General features: G+C 38.7%; 1 protein-coding gene across 1 annotated transcript; it reads left to right on the top strand.

The window, feature by feature from the left end:
• Window positions 1–883: 883 nt before the first annotated feature.
• On the top strand, window positions 884–5,016 carry LOC107615546 (uncharacterized). The gene is made up of 6 exons (XM_016317600.2): window positions 884–1,560; window positions 3,756–3,840; window positions 3,922–4,011; window positions 4,401–4,474; window positions 4,709–4,793; window positions 4,906–5,016. Exons 1-6 carry the CDS (start codon window positions 884–886, stop codon window positions 5,014–5,016), a joined length of 1,122 nt encoding a protein of 373 aa, XP_016173086.2.
• The last annotated feature ends 11,744 nt before the right edge of the window (window positions 5,017–16,760 follow it).

Consider the following 16,760-nt stretch of genomic DNA (forward strand, 5'->3'; position numbering starts at 1 on the left):
ATCTCCTTAGTTTATTGTGTTCCTTCCATTTTTGCAAGCTTCCTCTCCATTTTCTAAGCCATTCCTGCCTTATGAAGCCTGAAACACTTATTACACGGATCACGGCATCGAACGGTATAAAGAAGAATTAAAATATATTAATTAAAGATCTCTAGGAAGCAAGTTTTCACTACAAGAAAAATACCCATTCAGCCACACTTTTTTTAAGTTACATTTGAAAAGCGTAGCCTATTCTATGAATAGGCTACGCTTTTCTCCGTGTTGCCTTTTTATATGAGAAAAAGATACACAATTGTGGCATCATTTAAAAAGTGTAGCCTTAGGTATTTTAGAAATCACTTATAAAGCGTAGCCGTAGGCTGATATCTATAGGTTCACTTTTTGTATCAAAGGGTACGCTTTTAGAGAGTAGCCTATTTATTAAGTTTTGGGTGCGTTTTAAAAGTAATGCCTAATGTGTCTAGAGCAAAAAATTTGACACTTAGTGAATTTTTTCCCTCTTTTCCCTGAAAGCAAAGTCACATACACTTAGTAATATTTTTGTCATTCCCTCCAAAGAACGCACCTTCATTCATCCTCGCAACCCTGCCTCCCTGCACCTACTTCGTAAACCCTCGCAACCCTACCAATTATTGTTCAAAACCCTAACTCCCCTTCCAATTAATTGTTCAAATGCACGCAGCCTTTCCTTTCACACACACACCCAGATCCGAGAGAATGAGTGAATCAGAGGGAGGAGAGGAGGAAGACAGAGATGAGAGCACGAGCGAGAGAATAGAGAGTGAGAGGGGGTCACCATCGCAACGCCGCTACAACCGCCGCCATCGCCGTCGTGGTGGAGAGAGTCCGGAGGAGAGAGAGAGAAAGACGATTCACAGACGAGATGAAGAGAGAGGACGAAGACGTGACGCGAGAGAGAAGGAGGCTGTTCCGCCGTGCACTGTCGTCGCTCCTGGGGTCAATTGAAGCCGCCGCCACTGCTAGGGCTTGCCATGCTCCTGTTCTCACTTTCGGCTTTGACTTCTCCGCTTCTCGCGGCCTCGGTCCAAACGACATCGCAGCAGAAATTACCCGCAAGATGTCCCAACTGAACCCTAACTCCTCGCGATGCGGCAATTGCGGCGTCGGTGACTACGACGTCTCTGTGGTCATCGATTCGGGCTCCAGTTGCGTGCAGACGGAGGGTTCGGAAGCTCAGTGTCCGTTGAAGTGTGGTAAAGTTATTTTTGGCGGGAAGTTGAGTGACGAAGATTTTGATGAGATGCTGAAGCGTTGTTTGGGGAATGTAGGCGGTGGAGGGAAGGGTTATAGTGTTGTGGTTTTTAATGGGGACAAGGAGGAAGGGGAAGTGAGGGCTGTGGTGGGTATGTACCGGCATGCGTGGGTACTCGGCCACATTTTGGAGGATGAGGCGGCTTCAAGGACAGCTGAGATCTTTGCCAGGTTGTTTATGAGTGACGGGAGTGAAGGGAATTCGATTCACAGTGAGTTCATGCCGGTTGGTGCTGATGGCAAGTTCAGTTTGCTCAATGCAGAGCCACAAGATTGGATATATGATTGGTATGGATTGTGAAATTGAGACTCCATTTCAGTGTTCTGTTAATGAGGTTTTATTTCAATTTTTTTCTTTCAAAAACTAGCTATTGATGTTTTATAAATAGGAATTAATGTTCCATTTACTGACAGTGTAAAGTGTCACTGTCAGCAAATGAAAATACAATTAAGTGTCAGATTAGTATACCCTTTACAATAGTACCCATCATGATTTCTCACTTGCAATTTGATTGATGGATAGTGTAAAACTTTTTACATTGCAGGGAATAGAAATTCATCTTAGATGGATGATAAGTATTTATTTTGCTATATTGTATCTAGATGTGTTATTTATAAGTTAGGCACTGGTGCACGAAATTGTGATGTCACATTCATAATTTGTCACAACTTCGATACAACTAACCAGCAAGTGCACTGGGTCGTCCAAATAATACCTTACGTGAGTAAGGGTCGAATCCCACGGAGATTGTTGGTATGAAGCAAGCTATGGTCACCTTGTAAATCTCAGTCAGGCAGATATAAAGTGATAATGGTGTTTTCGAATATTATATAATAAAATAGGGATAAAGACACTTATGTAAATCATTGGTAGGAATTTCAGATAAGCGAATGGAGATGCTTTTCTTTCCTCTGAACCTCTGCTTTCCTGCTATCTTCATCCAATCAGTCTCACTCCTTTCCATGGCTGGCTTTATGTGATACATCACCACTGTCAATGGCTACTTTCGGTCATCTCTCGGGAAAATGATCCAATGCCCTGTCACGGCACGGCTAATCGTCTGGAGGCATCACCCTTGCCAATGGCTTCATCTTATCCTCTCAGTGAATAATATGCTCACGCACCCTGTCACGGCACGGCTATTCATCTGTCGGTTCTCGACCATGCTGGAATAGGATTTACTATCCTTTTGCGTCTGTCACTAACGCCCTGCAATCGCGAGTTAGGAGCTCGTCACAGTCATTCATTCATCGAATCCTACTCAGAATACCACAGACAAGGTTTAGACCTTCCGGATTCTCTTGAATGCCGCCATCATTCTAGCTTACGCCACGAAGATTCTGGTTAAGAGATCTAAGAGATATTCATTCTAGCTTATTTCATGTAGAACGGAAGTGTTTGTCAGGCACGTGTTCATAGGGGAGATGGTGATGAGCGTCACACATAATCATCACCTTCATCACGTTCTTGGGTGTGAATGGATATCTTAGAAGCGAAATAAGATGAATTGAATAGAAAACAGTAGTACTTGCATTAATCTTTGAGGAACAGCAGAGCTCCACACCTTAATCTATGGAGTGTAGAAACTCTACCGTTAAAAATACATAAGTGAAAGGTCCAGGCATGGCCGAGATGGCCATCCCCCAAAACGTGATCAAAGGATCATAAGGTAATCCAAAGATGTCAAATACAATAGTAAGAGGTCCTATTTATAATAAACTAGCTACTAGGGTTTACATGAGTAAGTAATTGATGCATAAATCCACTTCTGGGGCCCACTTGGTGTGTGCTTGGGTTGAGCCTTAACTTTCCACGTGCGGAGGCCATTTGTGGAGTTGAACGCCAGGTTTTGATCCATTTCTGGCGTTCAACTCTGGTTTTGGATCCTTTTCTGGCGCTGGACGCCAGATTTGGGCAGAGAGCTGGCGTTGAACGCCAGTTTATGTCGTCTATTCTTGGCCAAAGTATAGACTATTATATATTGCTGGAAAGCCCTGGATGTCTACTTTCCAACGCAATTGGAAGCGCGCTATTTCGAGTTCTGTAGCTCCAGAAAATCCACTTTGAGTGCAGGGAGGTCAGAATCCAACAGCATTAGCAATCCTTCTTCAACCTCTGAATCTGATTTTTGCTCAAGTCCCTCAATTTCAGTCAGAAAATACCTGAAATCACAGAAAAATACACAAACTCATAGTAAAGTCCAGAAATGTGAATTTAACATAAAATATATTAAAAAAATCCCTAAAAGTAACTAGATTCTACTAAAAATATACTAAAAACAATGCCAAAAAGCGTATAAATTATCCGCTCATCAGGCACTCAGAATTCACATGTTTTAAGTGGTGACATAGAGGCTTTAACAGTTATTCTAGATCATTGTTGAACTGTTCTTTTGCTTTTATATGTGTTGTCATGAATATTATTAGCTTAGTTTTCTTTGAAAGAGTTTCATCCTGAAGTTTCTGTGGTGATCTTAATATAGGGGTTTTCATGAAATTGACAAGACTATGTTGCATCCTGTGATCCAAGCTTTGCAACCTATAGCAAACATAACGGTTGAAAGCCAGGTATAGCCTTTTATACATGTGATGGTTAAAAAGTCGTGGCATTGTTTAGATTTGAATGATTTTCTTGTTCCTAATTGGCAGGTTTTATACTACACGCCAAAGTCTTCTTTTTTGTACTGGGATGATATACACGGAAGCCACATATTCAGTACCAAGGATCTTCCTTTCTTTGTATACATTCTCTTTGGTCTTGACTTATTTATAGTTTGTAGCAAATTTACCATTATTTAGTTCTAACTTTAGACCCTTTCTACTTTTGTATCATTGGATAGATGATGTGCCTTTCTACCCGAAAATATTTGATTTGTTGGCATAATTAGTGATTATCAGATAAAGTCACAGCGCTTTGAACATTTTGAAGTTCCTGTGTCTATTGAGTTATGCATATGTCTTTTGTAGAGATGGTTCAACTTACGTGAGTTCTTTATCACTGCTAATGCATTAGAAAGTATCTGCAGAACCTTGCAATTTTTCTTGTAGTATTTACTTAATATCTATCTGAGATACAACAATAATAAATTTGGTGATGTATTTGATGTAAATATTTTGATGTTGAACAGCTTAATTCAAATGAGTGGCATCTAGATACTTCAGTTGCAGCGGGAGGGAGATCTAAAGTATTGCAACTTGTGGTGTCTACTCTTCAGCTCAATCCTAGATTTATTTACTTCTTTTCATAATCTAAGAATTCGTTTCTTCTTTTACTTTTGATAGCCTTTCTAGTGCTAGCATTAAATGGAAAAAATTGAAATTTCTTCTGTCTCATTGTCTCTACTGCTATTACAATTCTCTATTGTGATTAGTTTGTTGATTCTGATCTGCGTTTAGACAGAGCTTACATTAAATGTTTCCTTGTATATAATGGCAGGTATATACCATCTGCAAAGGAATGTCCTCTGCAATTGGAGCTTCCAAATGGAGATCTCTCCAAGACTAATGGCTTTATATCTCCTGTTATTCATCTCACCTTCAAAATTTCCTTACTTTATCATTTTCTAATATTACATGTCTTATAAAATTCCAAATTTGTGATTGTTATGAAGAGCCTATTTTGGAATATTGTAGATGTGGGGTGGTGTTGTTGTATGGAATCCCGAAAGTTGTGTAAATGATTTGGAGAGTAAAGATCCAGACAGACGTGTGATTTCTCCCCAGGTTTTCCTTTTAGTTTGTTAACACTCATTAATCAAAATCTTCAATTATATACATCGAAAGTAACCCAATTTTTGAAAAATTTTATTCTGTTTATTTTCAACCCAGTGTAATAAGTTCTCATTAACAAATAATTGATATATCTGAGCCATTACAATTCAGCAATTATTTTAAAGCACTTTTATTTATTTTCTTGTTTAGATAGAGAATATTATGCTATTTGTTTATGCTGGTATACATACATATCATAAGTTCAGTTTCTAAACATGGTTTGAGCTAAAGTTGTTCCTGTGAAATCACATGAATGAATTTTTATCCTAAATCTTGATGGTTCTAAGTGAATGAATTGCTCAAGTTTTCAACTGCACTTTGCCAGCTTCAATAAGTAATCAACATTATGTTCCATTTTCATTTTCTTTTGCACCATCTTTTAAGTGATCCATCTCTACTAGTCCTAGAAGCTGTGCATTCTTTTATACATTGAGAGGGAGCAAAAACAGGAGCGTTCTTCAAGTTTTTGGCTCTTCATCAATCATAGCACCAAGAGAAAGAGAATGATGGCCAAGGAGGGAGCTGACTGAAGCTTAAGAGGGAGCTGGTTCCACTCACCCAACCGTCGAACAAGATATTTAAAGAACAAGATTTTTTTCTCTTCTATCAGAAGGTTAATAACTTTTATTAGAAGATACTTATGTAGGATACAATATTTTGGTTTTTTATAGTTTATTAGTAGTAAATTCTAAGTGGTCTAATGTATATTTTGATATGGGTATGTTTAATTTAGTGTGAGATGTATGAATACTCATTTATGATCATCCCAATATTTTTAGTTCATAATAAATATATTTTGTTAAAGGATAATTTTTATTATTTAAACAATATTGTATGGTTTTATTATGTATTTATTTTTATTTTATAATTTTTGACTAATTTAATTTAAAAAAATAGGATTATATATATAATCATATTACTAAATATTAGGTTTTAGAAAAAAAATTATTAGAATATATATATATATATATATATATATATATATATATATATATATATATATATATATATATATATATATATATAAATAATGAGGGACCTAAGGCTACACTTATATACAGTAGCTATAATATACAAAAAAAAAAAAGAGGGATCTAAGGCTACGCTTATAAAAGGTAGCTATGGTATACAATGTGGCTACGCTTTACAAGTGATGTAGTAACGTTGAAAAGCGTAGCCTATTCTGGAAAAATGAAAGCTGAAAAGCGTAGCCTTTGGTCCTGGACAGCATCACTTGAAAAGCGTAGCCTATTCTCAAACGCGAAAAGCGTAGCCCTTGGTGCAGAAAAGCGTAGCCTTTGAGAATAGGCAACGGCCGAATAGGAATCACTCCAAAAAGCGTAGCCGTAGCCCAGAAAGCGTAGCCGTAGCCTAAGGCATCATTTTTTTTCACTTTTGGCTACATTTTTCATGTGTACCTGAATGGGTGTTTTTCTTATAGTGTTTCAATCATAAAATAATATTAGGAAGGGGTTATAAAATCATGCAATTAGTATGAATAAGTGGGTGAAGACTTGATGAAACCATTCAATTAAACACAAGATAAACCATAAAATAGTGGTTTATCACCGATAGTTTGTCAAATCCGAACAATCCCCGGCAACGGCGCCAAACACTTGGTGCACGAAACTGACTCCGCACGTTTCGCACAGATAGACCGGAAAGTAATATCGGGTCGATCCCACGGACATTGTTGGTTTGAGCATGTAGTGGATACCTTGCAGATCTTAGTCAGGCGGATAGAAAATATAGTTGTCACAAGAAAACGCACAAAATAGAATAATTAAATAAAACGTTACTAGATAGGTGTGAAATCAATGGTATGAGAATGGTTGAGGCTTTGGAGATGCTTCTTCCTTCTGGATCAACTTTTCTCACCATCTACTCCAACTTCTAATTGATTCATTCCATGGCAGGTTATATATGATTAACGCCAGGTCAGCAGTCATTAATCTCCTCTGCTTCAGATCAAACGCCGGGTCAGCCATCCAAAATGAACGGGGGTGAAGCTCTAGTAGTCCATTCCCTTGGTGATCCTACTCAAAATGCCACAGACAATGTCAGATCTTCCAGATCAAAGAACGCTGCTCTTTGGGTTCTAGCCTATACCACAAAGGCCCTAATCACCCCGCACCTCGGCTGAACTGATGTCTCGAGAAGTCCCCAACAAAGCCGTGGATTAGCTGTGTAAGAGATGTATAATCAAGCTGGTGGTTTAATACTATCCCGTCAAGGACTCGAAAGAACCCATGTGGAATTGGGATGACGGTCAAGTTACACTCCCAATCCATTAGGATGAAGAACAAAGATACATCTTAGAGGAAAATCAAGCATAGATTGAATTAGAATAGTGATATTATTAATTCATAAGAATCAGCAGAGCTCCTAACCTTAACCTTAGGAGGTTAGTGACTCATACTATACAAGGAAACAATGTTCGAAAATAAGATATGCCGGAGAGAGAGTGATAGATCTCTAAACATGGTTTATCTTCTCCTATATATACTAATCTGCTAACTAAGAATTATAGAAAATAAGATAAGCTAGTCCTATAGTGAAAAAAATCTGCTTCTGGGGCCCACTTGGTGAGTGTTTGGGCGGAGCTTGGAGTATCTCCACGTGCTAGGACTCCTTAGGGGTGTTGAACACCAGATTAGGACTCCTATTTAGGCGTTGGACACCAGCTACTCCCTTCTGGGCGTTGGACTCCAGGAATGGGACTGGTGGCTAGTGTTAAACGCCTATTTTGGGCCTTCATTTCCAAAGCAAAAAAGTATGGACTATTATATATTTCTGGAAAGCCCTGGATGTTAGCTTTCTAGAGCTGTTGAGAGTGCACCATTTTGACTTGTGTAGCTCCAAAAATGCTCCTTCAAGTGCATAGAGGTAAGATCTTGACAGCATCTGTAGTCCTTTCTCTGTCTCTGAATCAGACTTTTGCTCAAGCTCTTCAATTTCAGCCAGAAAATACCTGAAATTACCATTAAAGACACAAAATCATCATAGAATCCAAAATTATGAATTTTTCACTAAAACCTATGAAAATATAATAAAACTTAATAAAAACTATATGAAAATGATGTCAAAAAGCATATAAAATATCCGTTCATCAGTGTCACATGCCAGTCAAATAAGGTTGGCATTCCACATGCCAATGCATAGCGTTCAACACGCCAAGGAGGCCTGCTCTAGGAAGCGTATCCCTTGCATGAAAAACGTACCGTTTTATATGGAAAGCGTGTCACTTGGCCCAGTTTTTATAATTAATCCTTTTTGCCACTCCAAGCCCATTCAAAATGCAATTTGGGACCAATAAATCCTTGAAGAAAAGATACAGAGATGAAGATTTAATGCCGAAGATTAGATTTGATTTTTTTTGTTTTTGAATTTAAGTTTGAATTTAATAATTAGGTTTTATTTTTCTTTAGTATAAAAATATCTTAAAAACACTTGGAGGGGATTCGGGGGATTAGTGATGACAAGTCATCTTATACTAGTTTTACAAGCATTTTTCACTAGTTTCATTAGGTTTTATGCACTTTCTTGCACCATAAGTAAGTAATTGGAGTGAATTTTCATGATTATCTTGAACCAATCAAACATCATTCATTTTATACTAAATCATAGGTTTTGTGCTAAAATTCATTGATTTTATAAACAATGCAGAGATCTAGTGATTTTGGTGGAGCTTTGATTAGTTGTTTGGATTGCTTGTAGGTGAAGAAATGATGGAAAAAGAAATTTTTGGAACACTTTTGAAGTTTGGGCACACTTTAAACCTTAGGCCACGCTTTGAAAAGCGTGGCCCATGAATATAGAGCGTGGCGCATCAAAGACACAAAGAGTAGCGCTCAAAAATTGAAGCGCTATGCTCTCTTTCGCTCACTTTTGCGTGAGTACAACAAGCCCAGGGGAAGCACCAAATGGTGCAGCACGCACCAAGGACCAAGAGGACGCTCAAAAATTGAGAGCGTAGCACTCTCTTTTGTTCCCTTTCTCGCGCATCCAAGCCCAGGGAAGCGCACAAGGCTGGCCAAGGAAGGAGCGCTCAAAACTTTGAGCGTGGTGCTCCATTCTCTTACCTTTTTCGTGCCTTCTTTGGCAAGGGAGCAAGGTACAAGGCCAAGCAAAACAAGGAAGCACAATGCATTGACCAAGATTCGAAGAGGGGAACCTAGCAAGTGCCAAGGGTAGCGCTCTGAAACTCAAGCACAGCGCTCTCTTCTTCTCAGTTTCTTGTGCCAATCCATGCAAACCAAGGCACACAATCAACAAACCAAGAGTGTAGCGCTCAAAAAGTGAGCGATGCGCTCAAAAAGTGAGCGCTATGGCTAGGGAGCTTGGCAATTGACAAGGCAAGTGAGCACTATGCTCACTATACCAAGCGGAGCACTTCCCTGGGAGGATCCCTCAAACCAAACCAACTTGAACCAAAGTCAAACCGGACCACTTCAATTAAAGCAAAGCCAAACCGGACCCATCCTTCTTCAAATCCATTTCTCAGCCCATTCCAAGCTTTGAAGACCAAAATAGAAAGTGTATATATAGGATTTGATTTGATTTGTGAAAAAAAACTTTGAAATTTTTGCTCATTTTAGTTTTCCCTTTAGCTGAATTTTTAGTTTTCAATTATTTTGAATTTCTGCAACTCTTAATTTCTGTCTTGGAATTTGAATTGAGATTGAAGAGCTTCATTGATTCTAAGTTTGAGAATCATCTTTTACCTCTCTTCTCAATTGTTCTAAGGATTGGATCTGAGTTTAGTTTTCTGTTTTCATTTTCTATTTTGGGAATTGGAAAATTGGATCTGAGTTTCATTTACTGTCTTCCTTTTTAATTCTTTTGCAATTACTTTTCTGCTTGATCAAGAGAGCAATTGAGATCTAGATCTACTGCCTAATCTCTTTGCTCTTCTTTGATCTTCAATTTCTCTTAAGAATTTCACAATTGAATCAAATTTTCTTGCTGTTTTGTTTCTTGAAGAAATTTTCCATTTCTGTTCTTGCTACTGAGCTCCTGATTTGAAGTCTTGCATCTCAAAGCCTTCTAATTTACCCTAGTTTGCAATTCCTTGTTCAATTCTAAGTCTTAGTACCCAAATCCTTTTACTCTTCAAGAAATTTATATTTCTTAGCAATTTAGATTCAACAAATTTACATTGCTTGCATTTCAAGTTTCTGTAATTTACTTTTCTTACTCTTTAAGTTTCTGCAATTTTACTTCTTCAGCACCTTTAGATTTAGTCGGTTTCCCTTCTGGACTTTTAATTTCTTACAATTTAGTTTCCGTGAATCAAAACCACTTAAATCATCAACTATTCGCTTAACTAAATTCATCACCTAACTAAAATTGCTCAATCCATCAATTCCTGTGGGATCGACTTCACTCTTGTGAGTAATTACTACTTGATGCAACCCGGTACACTTGCCGATGAATTTTGGTGTGGAATCTAATTTCCACCCATCAAGTTTTTGGCGCCGTTGCCGGGGATTGATTTAGATTGACAATGATTAAGTAAGGTGATAGTCTAGATTAAGCATTTTCTTTTTCTTTTTACTAAGCACACTAACTATTTGAATTTTTGCTTAAGCTAACAACTAACTCACTCTAGCAGTAAAGTGTCTTCATTTTGGTTTCTGGTTTTGTGTTTATGTCAGGAGAAAGAAGAGGTGAATCCAAATCTCTTAACTTAGACGAGAGAACCCTTCGAAGATTGAGAAGAGAAGCCCGAGGGAAAGGAGTTATTGGTGAAGAGGAATTGGAGGAGGAAGAGCAAGCAATGGACGATAACATTCCAGATCATACTGAGGGTGTGACCAACAACCATGGTCAACCTCAGAGAAGAGTTCTAGCCACATATACCACTTCTAACCCAAAGCATTATGGAAGTAGCATCTTAACCCCCAATATCAACACCAATAACTTTGAACTCAAGCCTCAATTGATCACCTTGGTTCAAAATAACTGTCAATATGGAGGAAGTGCTGCTAAAGATCCAAACCAGCATCTGTCTGTATTCTTGAGAATTTGTGACACTGTCAAAACAAATGGGGTCAATCCTGATATCTATAAGCTTCTCCTATTTCCCTTTTCACTGAGAGACAAAGCCACACATTGGTTAGAGACCTTCCCTAAGGAGAGCATTACTAGCTGGATGATTTGGTTAGCAAATTCTTAGCCAAATTTTATCCACCTCAAAGAGTCATCAAACTGAAAACTGATGTGTAAACCTTCAGACAACAAGAAGGAGAGTCATTATATGAGGCTTGGGAGAGGTACAAGGCTCTGATTAGAAGATGTCCAGAGAGGATGTTCAGTGAATGGGTTGAGCTACAGAATTTCTATGAAGGCTTGTCCTTACCTTCAAGGAAAGCTTTGGATTATTCCTCAGGAGGATCTTTGCAAATGATGAAAATTGCTTAAGAGGCACATGATCTCATAGACATGGTGGCCAACAATGAGTTTTTTTATTCTTCTGAGAGGCAAGCAGCTCCAAAGAAAGGAGTATTTGAGCTTGAAGGAGTTGACACCATACTGGCTCAGAACAAGCTCATGCACCAGCAACTCCAACAACAGATTGAAACAATGTCAAAGAAAATGGATGGATTGCAACTTGCAGCAGTGAGCACAACCAACCAGCCGTTAGTGGTTTGGGGACAGCAAGAGGAAAATTATGAAGAGCAGCCACCTGAACAAGTGCATGGAGAAACCACCCCCCAATTTAAAATGGGGAGAGAACCAAAACCAGCAACCTTGGCAAAGAAATTCAAACCAAAACAAAGCAAAAAACACAAACCATCAAACCACTAACCAAAATCCATGCAGAAGATCACAAAACAACCAACCCCAATCTAACTACTATCCACCCAACCACTCATCCACTAACCAAAACAACCATCATTCATCTTCAACACCATACAATCAACCACAGCCACCTCAGGAATCTCAGAGGATCTCCAACTTGGAGATATTGATGGAGAAGATGATGAAGCACCAAGAATTGACCAGCAAGAACCATGATGCCTTATTGAGGAACTTAGAAAGGTAGATTGGCTAGTTATCTAAGCAAGCAGCGGCTGAGAGGCCAACCAATGCATTGCCAAGTGACACCATTTCCCAACCCCAAGGAAGAATGTAAAGCCATTCAACTAAGGAGTGGAAGAACTTTGGTAAATGACAAGATGCCAATTGAAAAAAAAGCCACAAAGAAGCCAATAGAGGATGACAAGGCCAGCAGCAACAAAGAACAAGTGACAATTGAAGAAAAGAACCAAGAAAGGCTCAAGGAGAAGGATGAACCTCAAGCTTCAAAAAAGGGGAAGGAGGTCATGGAGGAACAGTCACAAGGACAGAAGACAATAGTGAAGACATACACTCCTTCCATTCTATATCCTCAAAGATTCGATAAAGAGCTGAGAGACTGATGTGTATTTTTGGAAAATGAATTCCAAACACACAAATCTAACCGGCAAGTGTACCGGGTCGCATCAAGTAATAATAACTCACGTGAGTGAGGTCGATCCCACAGGGATTGAAGGATTGAGCAATTTTAGTTTAGTTGTTGATTTAGTCAAGCGAATCAAGTATTGGTTGAGTGGTTTGTAATTTGCAGAAACTAAATTGCATGAAAATTTAAGGGAATGGGTAATTTGCATGAAATTAAAGAGAACGGAAAGTAGAAGTTCTGAATCTTAAAGAACAAGAAATTTAAATGGCAGAAACTTAGAACGCAAGAAATGTAAATTGCAGAATCTTAAAGTGCAAGAAATGTAAATGGCTTAAATTATAACAGGAGTTGGGAATTGGATTTGCAGAAATTAAACAAGGAAAAGTAAATTGAAATAAATAGAAAAGTAGAAAAGGAATTAAAATGAAACGAATCTCAACTGGAAATGTAAATGAACTTGGAGACGCATTCAACAGAGAATTCAATTGCAAGAAAAGTAAAGATCAAGCAGTAGAAGAAAGGAATTCAAATATTGATTTCTCAAAAAGTGCAGTAAATAAAACAGAGAGATCTCAAGGTGGGATTGAAACAGAATTCCTTCAATTCTCCAGCACCCAAGATTCAAGACAAGTGTAAATGAAATTTAAAACAAGAAAACTAAGAGGAAGAGAATTCAATTCTCCTTCCCCAAGACTCCGAATCTCCAAATAACTCTTAACCAAAAGCTCTCCCAAAATCATTCAGCAAAACTAAAAGGAAAAGCCTTTCAAAAACTTAAATTCTAAGCTATTTATACACCCTCTTCAAATGATCTTCAAGCCTTGAATTGGGCCTTTGCTCTTGATGGAATTGGGTTGACAAAAGCCTCTGTTGATTGCTCTTGGAGTTGGAGAGAAACCCACTTGTGAACCGGGCCATGAACCATTAAAGCTTGAGTCAAAGTTTGAGGCAAACTTTGACTCAATATTTTCATATCAGCTAGCCTCCCTTTGCTGTCATCCACGTTTGAGCCAAAGTTTGAGGTCAAACTTTGAGCCAAACGTGGATCCTCCCTTGCATGCTTCTTGGCCAACGTTTGGCCCAACGTTTGAGGCAAACGTTGGCCCAAACGTGGCTCCATTTAACCTTCAATCAGGGACTCCTCTTTATACTCAGATGGCGCCAACGTTTGACTCAAAGTTTGAGGCAAACGTTGGTGCAAGCTTTTTCTCCCTGGGTGTACTTGTTGTGGCGCCAACGTTTGACTCAAAGCTTGAGGCAAACGTTGGTGCAAGCTTTTTGCTCCCTGGGTGTGCTTGTTGTGGCGCCAACGTTTGACTCAAAGCTTGAGGCAAACGTTGGCGCAAGCTTTTTGCTCCCTGGGTGTGCTTGTTGTGGCGCCAACATTTGACTCAAAGTTTGAGGCAAACGTTGGCGCAAGCTTTTGATGCCTCCAGGGTGAAGTTAAGCTCTTCCTCAAGTTTGAGCTAAAGTTTGAGGCAAGCTTTGGCTCAAGCTTTTTTGTTCTCTCTTGCTCCTTGCCATTCCTTCTTTATTCAACGTTCTTCAAAGCTCTTTTCACCTATCATTAATCAATCAAAAATATCAAAGCTATTTTCCAAATCATGAGATTGTGTTTCTTTCATAATATATGACAATTATAGCACAAAATCTCATGAAAATGCATTAATTTATCCATGGTTGATTGAATCAAAGGAAACATGAAATTCTATCCAATTGGCTTGCTTATGGCTCAAGAAAGTTCATAAAATCTATTGAAAACAAAAGAAAAAGACTAGTGAAACTAGGCTAAGATGACTTGTCATCACAACACCAAACTTAAAGCTTGCTTGTCCCCAAGCAAGAAAAGAATTATGCTCAAAGGTGAGTGAAGTGATTAAGTGACAGTGGGGTGAACTCTAAATTATATGCTCATGCAAGGGCTTCAGTGCTTACTAGTCCCTACATTTTGGGAGTCTTAGGTCTTAGAACTTTCATCCAAATAATGTCATGGAGATCTCTCTATAGGTAATCACCTTGAAGCAGCTTATAGTTTCTGTGTTTTGGCGTTGACTCTAAGTGTCATGTCTCAAAGTGGCTCTTTAGATAAGCTTTCAATCAATACTCCTAAACCAGTTGGTTTTAAGGTATTAGGTGTTGAAGCACCCTTTAGGATTTACTTGCTCAAGCCTCTCTCTTTGACACAGTTTGACCACAAGCATTTACTAGGATAATAACTCATTGAGTTCTTGTTTCTTTCTTCTTTTCTGCCTAGTAATTGATGCTCAGAGCCTTGGGCCATGTTCTCTTTGTTTTTATATCTTCTTTATTTTCTTTTGTTTGCTGCTTCTTGGATCAATAAATGTTCGAAAATCTCCACAATACTTCTTTGAATTCTATGTTCTGCCTATGAGCTCCCATGCAAGTTTTCATAAGCATGCAACCTCAATTCATAATCACACAACCAGAACCACCACTTCTCCTAATCTTTTGCTTGCCTCAAAATTGTTTAATTCCTCAATCCTTCTTTTTAAAGAACTATCATGTGGTGCCTCTTTTTTTTTTTTTTTTTTGTAATCTTGAGCGCACGCAAGTTTGAAAAGTGTAGTGTTGTGAATAATCAAGCAATCTTAATTATTGAATTGCAGAAAAACTATACTATGCAGACAGGCAGGGGTATTATATCACTTTCAATCATAGCAGTATCTGATATAAAATAATCAATGAACAATACAACCTTTTGGAATTTACTTGTTGTCCTCCTCCTCATCATCATCATTGCTGGTCTTCACATTCTTCTTTCATCTCTTTGATTGATGATGCTTATTCTTTCCAAAAGTTTGTATGGTGCTCTGTAGTGATATTGAAAGTTGCTTGTTCCCCAAGCACTCAGGTTGGGTTGCCTCCCAACAAAGCGCTTCTTTATTGTCACTACCTTGATATCTTTCATCTTCTGATCATGGAAGCTGAGGCTTCTGTTGCCTTTGGTTTCCTCCTCTTACTGTGGGCTTTTCCTTGATGATTGCTTCTTTTCCCGTAGCCCTCTTCTCACTTGCCTCTATAATTGCTTTCCATTTCTCACACCTGGCAACTTTCTCATTGTCTTTCAGGTTGTCTTCAGTGGCTTTGGGGGACGTAATTGCCTTCTCCTTAGCCATTTCTGCAAGGTGCTTAGCCAGTTGTGCTATTTGCCTCTCAAGTCCTCTGATTAAGGCTTCTTGCTCTTTACTCACTTCCTCTTGGTGTTTCATCATTCTCTCTTTTAAGATCTCTAAGTTGGTGATCCTCTGAGAGTCTTGTGAGATTGGGTGGTCGTGGGGTGTCTGAGGTTGAAAGGGTGAGTGTTGTGGTAGTGATGTGTAGTGGTTAATATTGGTATGGTGGTGTCTTTGCTGGTTTGGGAAATTGGGGTTGTTGTGGTTGAAGTCCCTTGGTCCTTGATTTTGGTGCTCACTCCTCCTTCAGTTGTAATGAGTCCTCCAGGGTGGGTTGTACACATCACCTTGGAACTTATGTTGGAACATGCTTGAGGTACTACATGGAGAGTGTGATTGCTCATGATTTTGTTGCCCATGGTCAATTGTTCCAAAACCTTTTTCAGGTTGATTCCAACCATGTGAGTTTTGAGTTAGGTTGTATGCATTTACTACAGCAGTTCGCAGCTCATTGATTTTTCTGACCATTATCTCTAGTTATTGCAGAGTCTGCTGATGCATCTGCTTGTTTTGGTTCATGACTGCACAGACACCTTCAATTTCCTTCTCTTGTGTGAATGGTTGCACTTCTGCCTCTGGTTTAATAATTTCCTGAGGTGGTTTCAACTTGGCTAGGAGTTCACTTATTAGTTCTTCCCATCCGATGATGTTTCCTTGTGGGAAAGCTTCAAACCATTGAGCAACGTCGTTCATGGTGACTAGTGGGTGCTTCAAGTTATGGGTTGCATTATCATCTAGGGTGGGGACATTAATCCCATAATTTCTTGAATTTGTTGAGTTCCCCTCCATGATCTGCACAATCACAAACAGTCTAAATGAAGATTGAATATACTCATACCAAAATATGGTCAGAGGGTTAGCTGACACAATATGTCGAACAGTTAGTAGACTTGAAAGACCAATAGGAGAAAATTGTTTCTCTCGTATATTCAATCAAGCAACGGCATAGGATTCACACAGAGTCAAAAAAACCAGAAGAACTCCACTCTATTGCTAAAGTGGGGTTTTAGTTAGCTTAAGCAAAAATTCAAACAGTTAGTGGGTTAGTCAAAGATTAAAGAAACAGAAAAGAAAAA

The sequence above is a fragment of the Arachis ipaensis genome, chromosome B9 (assembly GCF_059453495.1).
Source record: "Arachis ipaensis isolate K30076 ecotype BB chromosome B9, ASM5945349v1, whole genome shotgun sequence".
Classification (NCBI taxonomy): Eukaryota; Viridiplantae; Streptophyta; class Magnoliopsida; order Fabales; family Fabaceae; genus Arachis; species Arachis ipaensis.

Coding starts and splice junctions, on each gene's coding strand:
- LOC107615546 (XM_016317600.2), top strand. CDS start 884: ATGAAGAGAGAGGACGAAGACGTGACGCGAGAGAGAAGGAGGCTGTTC. Junction 1,561..3,755: donor CAAGATTGGATATATGATTG/GTATGGATTGTG, acceptor ATCTTAATATAG/GGGTTTTCATGAAATTGACA. Junction 4,475..4,708: donor AAAGTATTGCAACTTGTGGT/GTCTACTCTTCA, acceptor ATATAATGGCAG/GTATATACCATCTGCAAAGG.